The sequence below is a fragment of the Pipra filicauda genome, unplaced genomic scaffold (genome assembly GCF_003945595.2).
Source record: "Pipra filicauda isolate LSUMZ 115617 unplaced genomic scaffold, ASM394559v2 scaffold312_size1046226_pilon, whole genome shotgun sequence".
NCBI classification, from domain to species: domain Eukaryota; kingdom Metazoa; phylum Chordata; class Aves; order Passeriformes; family Pipridae; genus Pipra; species Pipra filicauda.
Genome location: NW_024104435.1, coordinates 104,028 through 120,185, shown reverse-complemented (window position 1 = coordinate 120,185; position 16,158 = coordinate 104,028). Strand labels below are relative to the sequence as shown.

Genomic DNA, 16,158 nt, shown 5'->3' with positions numbered 1-16,158 from the left:
TTGCTAATTAGCCTCCAAAACTTAAAATACTGTGAGCATGAACTAGATACCAGTAGGTAGTATCTAGTGTAGTGACACACAGAGCTTATGTACTGAGAGTTTCAACAAGTTTCACAACTAATGCTTTATAACAGGACTATCCTTTCACCTCTTAACTCTGACCAGCTATTCCCAGCTTGCATTTCCAGAGGGGAAAATCCCAAACGTTGGTAATCCTACCCCCACATACTTAGGGCAAACTTTCATGTTAGAAATTAATCTGATAACCTGAACCACAAGAAATTAAGTGGTAATTAAGAAAATTAAGAAATTCAGAAGATAAGGTTGTACAGAGGGATAAAAATGTTTATCAAACAGGTCTACCTACTTATGTCTCCCTGTGTGAGCTCCTATCAGGAGGGTTCAAAAACACTGTCTATGCTGAGTAGGCAGAAAAGTTCCCCTTTATTTAATGGAAATTCCAGTTCCAAGCCCTGTGAGTACTTTGTGGGGATTTCAGAGTTGTAGGGAAATGATCCTGTTGAAAGAAGTGTCGCATAAAATATCTGTTTTTTCAAGACAGTTAGATGAAGGTACTGTTTAATCTGTCATGTTCAAACTCCAGAGTTCATTGGGTTGTAGAAGTATCCTTTAGTTGTAACCATTATTGATAAAGCAGGAATTAATTTTCTTTGACAGAGTTTAATCAGAACATGATGATTTATCAAGAGTATTTCATATTTTTTTCTGAGAAAATGGGTCATTACACTGTGTTATTAAGGTAGAAGTCCTGTTTTGGTATTCCCAGACCAGTCAAATTCTCCTTTCTCACTTAGTAGTTTGTATTTAGACACAGTTCTGATAATAAGCTGGTTTAAAATTTTAAAACCCCAAAATGTGAAATTGCACATCTGTTTTCTCTAGATTTGGTAAAGTAAGGGTTAGTCTCTCCTTACACAGAGTGAGGACTGAACAGTGTGTGCTTTTAATGACAGTTACATTTTTGGATTGTAAGAGGACAAAACCTGGGAGGGCAAACAGCATTCCAGGTGATTAACTTGGAAGGAGGCTGAAGTATATGGGAAGAACCTTGTCCATTCCATAAGGATATGAAGGAATTAGAGGAAAAGTTAAGAGAGATCCCCACTTACATACTAACTTCCAGTTCTGATGTTGCCTCTGGCTGGCTGTCTTTTGATGGAGATGAAGAGTTGACCAAAGATTTTTGAAGGAAGAAGCTATTGATAGAAGAAACTGGCTGAATTCCCTACAGTTCCCAAAAAAGAAAGGTGATGACTGTGGTAAAGGTGAGCAGAAGAGGGTTTGGAGACTCCTGAGATCCAAGAATGTAAAAATATATTTGGCTGAAATGAGCCTCAGTCATTTTGAATTACATTCTTCCTACAATAAATAGCAGTTGTCATCATGTGCATTTCCACAAGGTCAGAGAAGGGAAAAAAATTGTATATTAATTTTATTTTTATTAAATCTAAGAAAATTAAATATCAGTTTTGGCCTGAAACTATTCTACTAAGTTTTGGGGAGTAACTGCAACTTGAGACAGTTCCCTTGAACCCTTTGGATTCAGGGGAATATTTATCTGATTTTCATGTCTGTTTTACAGAAAATTATTCAATTTCTTTCTCATCCATAGAAGAAATACAGGAAATGCATCAGTTATGTGCCATCATGCCTCTGATTGCTTAGATTGTTGTGGGAGTATCTGTTGTAATAAAAGCAATCCAGCAGCACCCTGCACAGCAGATTTTTGTCACTGCACAGTGACATACTTTTGCAGTAATTTACTGAGTTAAAAAATAGAATATTTCTATCTAACTCAACTTTATTCTGAAACTAAGAGATCTTCAGCTTCAGAATATAAAATATCACACGGCCTTTCATACTCTGTGGTAAATTGGTTTTAGGGAGTTGTAGAAAAGCATGATTTTGCTTAAATATAAATGTATCTAAATGCAGGAACTGTGAGATGATCGGTATTGCCTTGCTTTCATTCCAGTTAATTTTTATTAGCTGTAGCATGTTCCTAGACTGAAAGTCTAGGTCTGGACATTTCAAGATTCAAAGCAGGTCTATATTTGGTGTTTATATACCAATCTCTGTCACTACTTTGGAGTTCAGGCCCTTTTAGTCACTAGAATTCCTCATTCATTTACTGGACAGCAGGAGCCAGACATGGTGATACTTTCTATTATTTTCCCTTTATATTTCATTCTTGGAGATAGAGCTTTTGACAAGTAGGTACTAAAAAGAATGCACAAACCCCAGATCATAAGTGACACAGTAGGAAATATGAAGTGCAAAGAGAATACTCTGCCCTCTCTCTCCCTTAAGAAGATCATTAAAAGAAGGGTAGAGATTTTCCATTCTTCTTCCCAGGAATCAAGGGAGAAGGGAGAGAAGAGTGAATGCTACCAGAATTATTACTTTATCACATATTGTCTTCCTGTGCTCTTGTTGTAAACCAGTTATTAGAATATTGAAGTATTACACAGCAAAACAAACCAGGATCCTATGCAGTGATTAATTTGTTCTTTTCCATTGCCTGAATGTTTTCAGAAAGATCTTTTCTACAACATTTGTTGAAGGGAACGTGGTTCTTAGATGTCAAGAAGAGGAAAGGCCATTCAGAGCTGTCCATTGCAATCCTAGAATCCTGACAGCTGCTGACTGCCTCGGGTGTCTGTGCAAACAGATTAAACTGTAGGTTTAGGTTAATGTTGGTTTTAAAAATGAAAACTACTTGTAAACTGGCCAATCAAGTGAACATTTATTGCACTGCAAGCAATCCTTGATATTTATAGGATGTGTATTAATATAAACTAAAATTCATGTAGCATTACTTCTTAAAGTAACTATTTCCATATATAAGCAAATGAATGTAAAAGGAGTACTTATAAAAGGTGTGTACTCATATAAATGTAGTTAATGATGAGTGTAACTGTGTACGTCTGATTCAATAATATCTACATCAATAGTCCAGAGAAACGGGTTATTTGGAACTTAGAGCAGCTTCAATTTTCTTGCTAATTGTGAAAAGCTGAAAGTCAGAAGAGTGATACTTAGGTTCATAAAATAGAGCAAATTTTAAAGGCAGGAGTCAGAAAGATACTTTTCCTTTTACAGAACAAACAGGAATGGGAAATACCGCTTGGTGAAATGATTTCACAGCAACTGTTTTATTGCCTCAGGTGGCACAGCTCCTCAGTGAGTGAAGACTGTGTGTGTTTACATGCTAAAGGTGCCTTTTTGCCAGTTAAGGAGACAAAAGTTGGTTGGACTCTGCACAGCCCAGTAAAACTCTCTCCAACACAGACTCCTCACTGATTAAGTCACTTGAAAAAATTGGACCTCGATGTCTAAGTCATTAAAGCAGTTTTATTTTTGTCTTTTCATTATAGTCCTAGTCCTTAATCCCATATCAAAGCATGGTCAAAGCTGAGTTAACAATAGAGCCTGAACTAATGTTTACACAGAAAGGGGACAAAGGAGGAGGAAGTGGGTGAAACAATTGTTTTATCTCAAAAAATGACTCCGCCTTTATAAAATGTTCAGAGTGATGCATTTCTCCTTTGGGCTTGTAAAGGTTATTGCAGTTAGAGACCAAACCACTGAGAAAAGAGTAGGACTAAATAAGTAATACTCAATTTTTATGCCTTTTAATTCTTTCCTTCATTTCATTTTTTTTAAACATCAAACAGGTACTTAAGATTTTTTAAACTGAACTGGGTATAGAAGGGGACATATTGCTATTCTTATTACAGCTTTTTTCATCCCAAACTATTTACAATTTAAACTTCATTAATGAAAAAATAACTAAATAACTTCTCTCTGAAATGCTGCCAGCTCTGCAGTAAATGATACAGCTGTTTTACAATAGAAATACCAAAAGTACTGAAATAAAGTGGGAAAATCATATTTATTTGAAACTCTGGAAATAATTTATAGTAGATCAAAATGGGAATGCAGCATTTTGGCTAATAGGGATGCTAATTGCTGGGGAGGCAGGGAATCATCAGAATCATATAGTTCATGCCTGATCCTGACTTCCTCCAAGTTTTTTTCAATTGCCAAGTAATGGTAGAAGAAGAAAGTAAACTATTAGAATTAGTCCCTCACCACTGCAAAATGTTGTTAGCAACCATAAGATTATTGCTAACCTGTGATAACTTATTCAGTTTGCTCACTTTGCACCTGTGTAAATGAAAGAAAATCAGTGCTTTTCATTACCATTTAATCTTTATCCATATGCAATTGTCAAAATACAGTACTTCTATGCCTATAGAAAGCAAATAGCTGAAACTTTTTCTCCATAGGCATCTTAGATTTCCTTGGAATAGGAAATTTATTTGTGGTAAGTTTATTTGTGGTAAGGAAGAATATTTGCTGCCACCTTCTGGGTTTTATATTGCACAGCTACGGGTGCAAAGTTGGTCCTATTTTCTGACCTTGCTCCCTTGAGAAGTGGGACCATTATATGCTTTAGAACTGGTTTGAACCTGATCCTTGTCTCTGAAGTGGATCTGCCACATCTGGTGCCGTTTCAGGGCTTCATTTAGGAAGCACTGGGATTCTCTGGCAAGGGAATATCTGGTGCAAAAAGTGCTTCCTCTGATTGGAATTCCTTTCTGGAATTCCACCTGGAGACCTGTTAACGCTCACAGACTGATGTTAAAGATCACATAAGGGTCACAGAGAGTAATTAGTGCATGTGCTGCTGGACTCTGGAGATGCCAAGTGCCTCGAGCTGGACACCCAAGGCTACTGAGTGTCCTGGTGTCAGTGCCACTCACTTCATGCCTTATTTACTCACTTGTAGAATAGTGTAAAGATAAACTCTGACTTGTGAATGACCTGGGTGCTAACAGAGAAAGTCTGTAAAGAAATAATTCTGCACGAAGAGCGCGTTTTAAAGAGTGTACCTTAAGTAAGGAATGGTGCTAAGCACGGAACAATGTCAAAACAGAACAGCAAAGAGCTTTTTGTCAGATGAACATTCTGTGCCCTGAACTGAGTCTGGAGCCCTACACTTTAAAAAGCAGCAGGTGATGGCATAATTACAGATGTTTTGGCCAAACAAACACCCAAAGAGGTTGGATTAAGTTGACACAGGCAACGTGAATTCCAAGTGCCCCATTTTGCAATCCAAACAGTGGTGTTTAATATTGTTTTCTTATCACTGTATATGCACAGTGTCAGTGCTTGATTCAGTGCTGCTCCTGTAGCAGTACCAAATCCATCAAGTTTCTCTACCAAAACACCTCTCTGAAAGTAATACCAGCATGAGAAAAGTTTATCATTTTGTATGATTTTATATTATCTGGAATGCTCCCAGCTGTGCAGCAGAGCACAGTGCAGGTGTAGAATTACATCACCATTATTAAAAACATACATTGCTGCCTCTCCTTTGTTTAATCTTTTGATTTTTTAATACAGTGCCATCGTGAATTTTTTTTCTCATTAGTCACACCTCAGCACTTTCTGACATCAGCCAAACGAACAACAAGGAAGTATTTGGAAACCTCTTCTGAAGAGACTTGCAGTCTGGTTTGGTTAATAAAAGACAGTCAGGTAGCATGGCAGAAATATCTGTACATGCTAGAACTGTTTGCTGAACTAAAGAAAATTAAACTTCAGGCAGGTATTGCTTAGATTCCACTTCTAAGTTATAAGCCTGGCGGGGGAAAATTCCCAAGACTCTTGGAAGAAAGCTGAGTGTACCCAGATTCCCATGCTTTGCTTTTGTTCACAGTGTAAAGCTGTGTACCAACAACCTGCACAGTGAGGCTCTAAGAAGTAGCGTTCTCACAAATTAGAGAAAAAAAATCACTAGCAGTTACTGATGTTCATTGGGGAAGAGAAGAACTTTCCTTTAAAAAAATGAAAATATTTGTCCGTAGGTCGTTAGTGTGTGGAAACCTTTGCTTCTAATAGAAATGTACTGAATTCTTTGCTTTGCAATCAGTTAAAGCTCATACTAAAATCAGCAAGTGTTGTGCTTCATGTCACCCTTTGTAATCCAACATGTGCTCCTGTGACTGGCAGTGTATTTTACTTCTTTTTATTTAGTTCTGTATTTTACTGTTCCTCCTTTTCTTCTCTTCCTCGTACGTTTGTTAAATCTGTAACAATCCGTTGTTTCAGATCTAGATGGGACAGCTTGTCAAGATCATTACGAACAGGGATAGATTTTTTTCTTTTGAATACTGCAGAGGATAATAGGAGACTTGATTAGCATAGAAAGGAAAAGTCTTTGCCTGCATTACTTGAGGAAGCAAATGTTAAACCCATGGGAATATCATCATATGGTTGGTCACGGCTTGTAAGGGAAGAGTTTTTTAGAGATTCTTCTAACAGTATTTCTTGGAGCTTCGGGATTTTTCCTACTTTTTTAATCATTTGATAAAAAACCTAAAGTGCTTCCTTTAGTAAGCAAGCAGCCTGAAAAGCGCTTGCCAGGCATAACTCTGGAGTGATTCCAACTCCTTCCCTATGCAATCAACCACATGCAAAGGTAATTCTGCTCTAAAGACCAGTCATTGTCCTGGGCCCTGTGAAGTTGTGATGGTGGCACCCAGTGGGCTGCCCTGAAATTACCACGCTCACTTATTTTCCCAAGGAATCTTCCAGCAGTGAGTCCATTCAGAGCTTCTGAATCCACAGGTTTTTGAAGGTCTTGTCAAGTTTCTTCTTTGTACGATGTTTCTATTTCAAGCTGACCAGAGTCCTTAGAAAACAACATGGTGCCAAGCTGTGTAATTAAGATTTGCACTTGCTGTGCTGAACCACCAAAGCAACCGGTGGGATCCCGGGAGTTTGGCTTCAGGTAAGGAAAGGTGTGTCATGGGAAAAGGCAAGACTGGAAGAGCGAATCTTTTTAGAACCAAATGTTTTGGAATCTTAAAGCTACCAAATCTGGAAAAGGACCCTGGAAAAAAGAGAGGAGAAAGATTTTGCAGACTGTTAGTTGCTGTCATGTCCCTGATATTTCCCTGCCTCGCAGCGTGCAGAGGATTCCCCCCAGAGATGCTGGAGCAGCAGCATGGCATGGTCAGGCTGGTCCTGTGTTGAGCTCTCATCCTGGATACTTGGTAAGCACTGCTCCTGCCAGATCACATCACCTGGTGTGAAGTTCTTCTAATAATTGCTTATAATCTTTTATCAGAGTTCAACAAAAAAAACCATTTCAATGAAAGTCTGGAAGTAGTCAGCCATCTCTGTGCAGAATAAGTGAACCCTTCTTGCTGATTGGCCTTTTGCCTTCAGTATTTCATGATCCTCTGACAGGTATTTTATCCTGTGCAGTCTCTGCAGGTTTTTTTGTGGGGTTTTCTCCCCAAAGCTTGCCTCCCTCTAATCCTAGTAGTATTTTCTTTCAAAATTACTGCTGTGCCACTGAGCCCTAATTTTTCTATCTGAGCCACACACCAGCTCCTCACCTCCTAATGTTTTTGGAGCCTGCTGATACCTCAGCCTCTTAGTATTTCTTTACTTGAAATACAAGTTTGTGTAATTCTGAACATTGTGTAATTCTGAACATTCATTAATAACAACAGGCTGCCAAAAAGAAAGCAAACTCATTGCCACACTGCTTCTGTGGTGACAGGAAAATGGATCACTGCAGTTTCTAAGGCTGATTTTGTGTCATGACTCGAGTGTCTCACAGAAAATAAAATTGGGAATGCAAAATAAAGTAAATAAAATTAAACTAGGTATACTTGTAAGAGATTATAAAGTTTACTCTGTAAATGTTCCTGCAAAAAAAAAAAAAGTCATTGAAATCTCTTTCTGGTTGTTCCACAATATATTATCTTCTGCTGAGCAGGGACATGGTAAGAGTGGTTGCCCTAGAGAAGGGGGGAGAAGTTAAGCAGTTCTTTGTTCAGGAACTAAATTTTGTTTTTTGTTTCTGCAGCAGAAATTTTAGCTTTTTGCCCTAAAGCCACTCATCTCCAACACAAAACTTTTCCATTCAGGTTTCTGTAACAAGAGGTTCGTAACTGCATCAGAAATTACAAGTGTATAAACCCTTGACTGAGGTAGCTGTTCTCATGGCAAGGCTTTCTAAAATGTGAGATCCATTGTACTGATGCAGTGTAATACTTCCAGTATGTGATGTAATTAAATGTGCTAAAAGCAACATAAAACATTTCGGTTCCTCTTTTAATGTGAACATACTGGAAGTGTTGTTATTAGGGGTGGCTTAAAATTCACTGTTAAATACGCTTACATAGCAAAGATGACAATTGCATCTTGGTAGCCTTGTCATATTTTATGAAATAATTGTAATAGCTTTTTCAGAAAACCATTTCCAAAAGCTCACTGCCCTTTCCAAGTGAAATTTCAGTTGGCTCCTCAACACAAACCCTTCATTTCCTTGGCATTCCAGCTATGTTTGACATCACCCTTAGCTTTTCATCTGGACCCATGACAGTGAACAGCTCGACTTTCCTCTAAACATCTGCTCCCCCACAGATTACAATTACATCTTGGATAAACTTGTTGCTTTAAGTAGACTAGTCTTCTGAAATATGAATAAGAATTGAAGACTTACCTGATTAGTAAAAAGAATCCTGAAGCCAAGTTGGATCCAAGCACTATGCGTGTATGTTAAATTAAATTCAAAGTTGAGCTTTGAATGGGATTTTCAAAAGATCTTAACTGACTTAAGAGCACCAGTGTCACTGGGGCTTTGTTTTTAACTCTTGCTGGAGCTTTAAAAATCCTTCTGGTGTTGCTATAGGCCATATGAAATACTTGTATTTCAATAGCAGCAAAAAATCCAAATGTGATGAAAAATTCAAATTTTCAGCATAGATACACTTCCTTTTCTTTTGGATAAAGTAAAGAGAAGTTAGGCCACAGAAGTGCACTTTTTGCTTAGTGCTGCAAACACACATAATCTTTAGGTGATTCCCTAAGGGAACTTCTGGGTTGTGCTGAAAATGAAAGAAATAGCAAAACAGTTTTAAAGATGACAGTTCTGCATTTCTGTCTGCCACTTGGATTTAAGGCAGATGACTCAGGAAACTGAAATGTTCTGTTTCACCCCAGAGCTCTTCCCTAGCTCCTGTTAACTTCTGTTTTTCTGGAGAGCTGATTTCCTTTGCATGAGAATTAATCCCAGCTTTACCTCTTGTTTGTTCTGGTGATAATTAGAATAGTAATGCTTATTATTTCTCACTTGGGAAGTAGCCTGCCATACAGACCTACGTTTGCTAGAAGTTAGATTTGGGTAATTCCCAGGTTTCACATGGGATACTTGGAAGTACAAAACTGTTCTAAACCCCCTCATTAAGGAAACGTTCTTGTGATGATGGGGTGAGCAAGTCCACAAGTGTGATCATAAATTACAAGATGTACTTTACAGGAAGACACTGTAAACAAAAGCATGTAAGGCAATAGGAGCATGATTGGATTTCTGTGTCTCTCTCTAGGAGCACTACTTACCTTTGGGAGAGTATCTTTATTCCAAGTACATACTGGTATCTTAAATGTCTTCCTAAAATAGCATATGTAACTTCAGACTGAACTTTTAAAGAGGGAGAAAAAGGAGGGAGGGAGGGAGGAAGGGGAGAGGAAAAGGAAAGGGGAAAGGGGAATGGGAGGGAGGAGGTTTCATACTAACAGGCTAGCATAGAAAATAGATTTCCCCCCAAGACATACTATCAGCCTGTACAGGTAAGTGAAACAAAAAAATAGCAGCCAAACCAAAGAAAAAACCCGCAAACAGGCAGAGAGGAAAGGGACAAGTTTAATGATAGAAGAAAAATACAGATATTGAAAGTGGAAAACAGATAGAAGGGAAATCTCCAAAGGATTAAAATATTGCTACTTTCTACTTCCAGGTAAATGCAGTATAAATATTTCCTGAGTTTTCCAAACTATTTCCCCCCCCAAATTTCCCATCATTCTCCTGAATTTTAAGAGGGAGATGGATCACTTGGTCATTTTCTTCCAATGCAGTCAGCATCCCAATCCAGAATTGAAAGGGTAGAGTGTAATTTTGGAGGTCCAAAATTCAAAGGAGTGATTTTTACTGGCTTGATTAGACTTTGATTTCCGCCTGCTGTCTGCATCACAACCAAGTGCCTTCTTCTGAACTTTGATTGCAGTTTGAGTTACCATCATGGGACCAAGCTAAGGAGATTTTGTTCATATTTAGGAATGTTTTCTTCATAAAGATAGATAGTTGTACACACCCCCCCAATGATATAAAAGGTCCCTAATAGGTCTCTAAGTAGCTGAATGATAGTTTAAACAAGTATAGCAACAGATTCTGCCACTGTTATTCATAGAGGGATGCTTTAATCTTCAGCTTCACACCTGGGATGGATTTCGATCCCCTTTGTTGTGTGAGAGAGCACCTTGTTTCAGCCCTAGCACCACTGATGGTAACAGGACTGCTTTTACTGAAAGACATGCTAAACTACTCAAACATAGCTCCTTGGTTTCAGCAAGGCTCTGTATTTGCTTTGAAGAGCATAAACTTCTTAAGGACTTCCTACAGTAGCAGTATTTCAATCCTTAGTCCCCAATACAGCAAGTAAAAGGTGAAGGAATAAGACCAGAGTAAAAAGATTTAGAGTGGGAAGAAGCACTGTAGAACCCCAAGTGAAAATAATAAAATGTGTACGAGAGACCAATAGGAAGACATAGTCATAATTATGATTTACTGTCAGTTACTACTCTGGGTGCAAGAATCAGTGCTCTTGACTATAGGTAGCCCTTCATTCTAAATCACTGTGCTTTCACAAGAAACTGGTGCATTACACTGCAGCTGCAGAACCCAGCTCCCCTCTCTGACTGCTCCCTAATTTGGATTTACAGACTCCTCTCTTACTTGCTGGGTTCGAGGCAAACTCTGGCTAAAAATATGCCTGCACGTGGGATGTCAAATTTCCCCAAAATGGGAAATCTCTAACAATTTGTCCAGCTGTCTTTCCACCTCTTTTAGTCTTCAGAACACTCCAGCATCTCTGATAAGCACGTTCTCTGTGAAATCACAGAGGCAATTCATGATTTTTGGATCACAGCTGATCCACATAGCTTAAAAGCTAAGCCCCTGGCTGATCAATCAGATTCCTGCGGAAGGACCTTTGAGCCAGGAGAGATCCTGAGTGAATTCCGTGGCTCTCTGTGCAGGCTAAAGGTCTATCCAGTTGTATTCTGCTAGAGATCAGTCAGAGTCTAATACTGTGTCTATTTGATGCTATGTTAATAATAGATATTACTATTAGATAATAAGGCACTTCTTTAAAAAAAAAACCAACCACCAAAGTCCTCAAATCCCTAGGTCATTAGAACACAGCTGGGGAGAGGGACAGAAAGAAAGCTCTTCTCTATTAATTTGGCATATCAGGAATATTGCTTACTGTTGTTTCTGTTGTAATCCTAAAGCAAAAACCTAGTGTCCTGCTCACTTCAGGCAATGGCATCTCTTCATTTCAGAATGTTTGTCTATAAAGCACCTGGCGATACGCATAAATGTGCTAAAATTTGTATCTATTTTGATTCCTTAAAAAAGTTCAATGACTTTGGACCCAGATTTGAGGTGATACATCTGACATTGTTAGGTGAGCTAAGGAATAATACCACTGGCACCGTTGGTGTGCCGGGTGACCACTGCAAACCAGTGACTGCAAGCAACGTGGACACTAAGTTTGAGCTCTAAGGTTTACTCTGCAATAACTGATGGCTTCCACACCTGTGCAGTGACTCCAGCTTTCTTGGCTGAAAATTTTGGCCTCGGAGCAGTAAACAAAGAGGGGGTGGTGGTTTCTGGCTTAGAAAATGCAGAGTAGCCTGGAGGTGAATATGATTCGTTTACTGGGAGAGAGGCATTTGACTGGAACGGAGGTTGGGAACCGTAGGCTGGCACGGAGTACACTGAAGATGGCCGGGCCCTGGTGGGAGAGCCAGCACCGGGTGGGAGGAAGGTAGGCAAAGGTAGAGCTTGCTTGGAAGGGGGCAGCTTCGATGTCTGCTTCATGGCAAGGCTTTCCTTAGGAGGTTGGAAAGTAAATAAAGAGGGATCGAGTTGATAAGGTTGATGTTTCATAATATCCAAAGCATTGAGACCTTTCTTAGGTTTTCTTTTTGTGTTTTTGGTGGTGGCAGCAGCAGACTTGGAGAAAGCCTTGGAAGCAGCAGGAGGGTAAGATGGGCAGTGGATGGGATTGTAAGCAACGGGTGGAGGCGCTCGGACATTGGATGAGTATTTCCAAGAAGCTGGCAAAGATGGAGTTGGAGATGGGGCTCGTGCCATGTTTGCCTGCACAGTCTCTGAATCCACCACATACTTCTCCATCCGGGAGTGCCTCCTGGCAAACAGCTGTGCTCCTTTCCCGCTCATGGCCGGTGGCATCTCAAAGGGTGGCTTCGTTTCCCTGGCACTTGGTGTGACTGGGGTTGGCTTTGGGGCATAGTTGGGACTTGCCAGGCTCGCCTGGGGCCCTTTGAAAGGACCAGCTAAGTTGAGAGTACTTGGGGGATGGGCGGGAGAATGAGGATACTGTGGAGATTTCGGTGGTGCGGGATATGCTGCCTGAGGTGAGGCTGGTGCTGGGAAAGAAGGAGCCTTGTTAGCAGCCGCAGCTGAAGGTGACCAAACCGGTGAAACTGGAGCACCGGCAGAGGGAGAGACCTTGAGTGAAGGTTTTGGAGCAACAGGAGGAGGGGCCTTTTGTTTAGATGCTTGAGTCTGCATGAAATTGCAAGCTTCTGCTCCCAAACTGAGGTAGTCTTCTTCAGGTCCTGACTCAAAACCAGCTCCAGCACCTTTTTTGCCCTCTGAATTGTGTACAAGGGACAACAGGGCGGGATTGGGACTTACTTTGGGTGCATCTTTGAAGTTGAACATGGGTTTTGAAGTGCTTCTTCTCTTTGCCTCTTGCAGTATGCCAGTTCTTTTGGCTGGCACGGCAATCCTTTCATCCCTGGATGCTATGTGTTCCGTGGGCTCCGTGGGTGCCCACATGCTTGGGGCAGCCTTGCTGGCCACAGGAGCTGACACAGGTCTGTAGAAAGCCTCGGCTGGTGGGCTGACAGAGCAGTAGGGAGGCGGCGCTGCTGCATCTGAAAGAGGACTAGTGACATTTCTTACGGGTGAAAATGGTGCAGCTGCTCGGTTTTGAACCCCAGAAGGGAAGGGTTTAGCTGTTATATTCAAAGATGGTGCTCTGGGGGCTCCAGAGGACTGAAAAGGGAGGTTTGTGCCTGGTGCTAAGCCAAAGCCATTTTGTTGCACCATTTTGCTGTGGTTCTGGCTCACGTCTGTGTAGCTTTTGCTCACGCAGGTCTGCTGCCTCGATGTTTCCTCCTCCTTTGATTGATAGACTGAAGAGCTTACTTTCTGGAAGTTCTCTGTCACGGTGGTTTCCCTGTGTTCCTCTGTCTGCACTGTGCTGGCCTTCATCTCCTCTTGCTCGGCCGTAATCTGATCCATCCTCTGCCGTCTCTTGGCAAACATGAGGGCCCCTTTCCCTGTGCTGTCTGCGAGCGTCTGCATCTCCTCTCCACTCTTTGTCTTCTTCTCAACCTCGAGTAGACCACTGTCCCAGTCAAAGGTCACAACCTTGCCGTCCTTCTCAATGTCAGAGAAGAAATCTTCATCTATTTCTGACTCGCTGGTTGCAAGCAAACTCACTTCAAAGGTGTTTTCTTTGTCCCCCTCTTCACCTTCGCCCTCCTCACCCTCGTCTTCGTCCCGTTCTAACTCCCCAGTCCCGTAGCTCACTAAAGTGTATTTCCTCGCCCTTTGGCGGCGCTTCTTGAACATCAACACCCCCTTGGAATTGGGGTTGGGAGCTGCTGTCAGCAGCAGTGCAATACTTTTACATTTAGATTTGGCTTCCTTGACCTGCTTCTCTGACAGGCTCTCGCTTCGTCGGAGCCCTGTGGAGGGAATCAAAGGACACATTTATTTACAAGCATCCCACACAATTACAATTGCTGCATTTATCTATACTGAGTGTTATCCACCCTCCCCTTTTCCCATAGTAAAACATTTATTTTCTTCTATATGGAAAGCTCATTATACTTCAGCTTTTCTCCCGGTATCAGCTGTGTGGTAAATTCCATCCCCAGCATTCCTTAGAGTCACACCCATGCAAGTTCAAGGGCTTCATTGCTTTCTTTAGGACTCTCTTAGTTCAATAGGGATATTACATGTGTCTTTATTTCTAGCATTCTTAATTTTTATTTCCACAAGTAATCTCAGCAGCAACAGGCAGGTGATGTTTTCTCACTCATCCAATTTCTGGTCAGGTATTTACTGAGTGTTTGACCACAATTCCTGGGCTTCCAGCAGCCATTCCCAGCAAGCCAGACTGTTTAATATCTGAGACCAAATGAAACCGAGCATATTCTGTCACACAGTGGTAGCACCTTCTGCCATTTAGGTGTTTATTTTACTCCTATAAATTACAAAATGTGTATGGTTGCTATAGGATGCTTTTATGTATTAGCTATTTAAAAGCAAGGATACATCCAAAAAGGCATACACAGAAAATTATTAGCATCAACTTTCTGCCCCTTGGAAGATGTGGGAGTTTGGCTCAAGGAAAGCAGGTTTCAGTCTTTTAACAAGCGTTACCTGCCTGGAATATAATCCAAAATCCTGTAGGATGTAAGAGCTCCAGAATATTTATTTTGAAAATGTGGCAAGAGTGAATACACGACTGACTTCTCAAGAGTATTCACTAGCATATATCAATGGTACATATTTCTTAAAGCATAAATTACTGGTTTTCATCAAGTCATGTGGAAGGGGAACAGATGCAGCTGTAAAGCTGATGGATGCTGTCTACATCAGCCTGACTGCTTCCTCGTTATGGAACATGGAGCATGTGCCTTATGGGGCAATGCTGGTCAGGTGGTGTCCCTGTTTTTTTCCTTTCCTCATACTCTACCACTGCATCTCATGAGTGACAGCCTCAATAGCTTCTCCCTTCAGAAAAAAAGCTGGAATTCAAAGCTCTTCCTTTTGAGATCGATGATCCCCTCCACCTAATTTCAAAAGGAAAAAATGTGCCTCTAATATAAAAAAATAGAACAGTAAATTATTTAGTATCTCTTGCAAGCATAAATAAAGCAAACTTATTAAAGAAAGCCATGTGATGAGGTGTTGTCTATTCATGATCCTTTTAGCTGTGTCAGTAGATGGAGTCTGATACTTCTCCTATTAAAGACAATTGGAGTTTTGCCATTATGCCAGATGGCAGCACGACTGGACCAATGGTTCTCACAAGAACTATGAAAAAGAGCATGGCACCCAAACCAGCAATTTGTAATATTTTATCGTGGGAGAGTCAAATCACAAAATCCTTGGCTCAGTCCTGTGACCATGCAAATGGTTACAGTAGTCACTGCAGACTATTTCCAAAAGTACAGGCTGTAGTGTTATAGTGTTACCTGTTCAGGTAAATATAATCTGATTATTATTTGCAGAGGAAATTCCTGCTAAAGAGATCAAGCACCTGTAATAACTGTTCTTCTCTAGCTCAGACTGAAGTGCTGCATTATAACTTCTATTTTTGCAGAAAACATGCTTAGTATTTGCTGCACACAGAGTATTCCCTGTGCTCAGCAATTTGTTCATTCTAAAATGTAGATAGGATTTTAATAATAATAATAATAATGCAAAAAATTTTACAGATTTAATCAGTGATTCCTAAGGATAGTGACCTGCTACTAGATGAGAAGAGACTGAGATTATCGTAGTTGACACGGGAAAAGAATTGGATCTATGTCCTGCTTGAAAGAAGAATTTATCAGGTAAAATTTAGTTCATGCTTTGTACTTTTGCCTTTTCAGACTGGCACTGCAATTAATTCTTTAAGAAAGACAGGCACAGTCCCACAGTTGCTTCTGACTTCGCAGCCAAAATGTGAAGCATGTGCGCTTTTCTTTTGTACTTCATTTAATATGCCCAAAATATGTGGGTTGCATACAGACACTTAGGCATAAGTCACTGCTTAATCCACTTGCCAATAAGACACAAATGGTTGTCATGCTAAAAATATGCTTCCAGAGGAATTAGCAGTGGGTTAGCTGAGGAGTTCCAACACTGCATATGAAATAGCTTGTTGCTACAGTATATCACTGCACACATTCAAGCACCTTTGACATACTGCTGCTAAATCCCCAGACAGGATTCTT

General features: G+C 40.4%; 1 protein-coding gene and 1 long non-coding RNA gene across 2 annotated transcripts in view; one reads left to right on the top strand and one right to left on the bottom strand.

Annotated features, from left to right (window-relative positions):
• Positions 1–16,158, bottom strand: part of SYNPO2 (synaptopodin 2) — a 77,131-nt gene that overhangs the window by 4,668 nt on the left and 56,305 nt on the right. The window contains exon 4 of the mRNA XM_027741105.2: positions 11,705–13,893. Coding sequence (XP_027596906.1) covers positions 11,705–13,893 — 2,189 coding nt within the window. The remainder of the gene's footprint in view (positions 1–11,704; positions 13,894–16,158) is intronic.
• LOC113998436 overlaps positions 1–16,158 on the top strand; it is an 88,247-nt gene that overhangs the window by 49,335 nt on the left and 22,754 nt on the right. Inside the window, exon 9 of the long non-coding RNA XR_005564387.1 lies at positions 15,655–15,774. This is a non-coding gene — a long non-coding RNA (uncharacterized LOC113998436). The remainder of the gene's footprint in view (positions 1–15,654; positions 15,775–16,158) is intronic.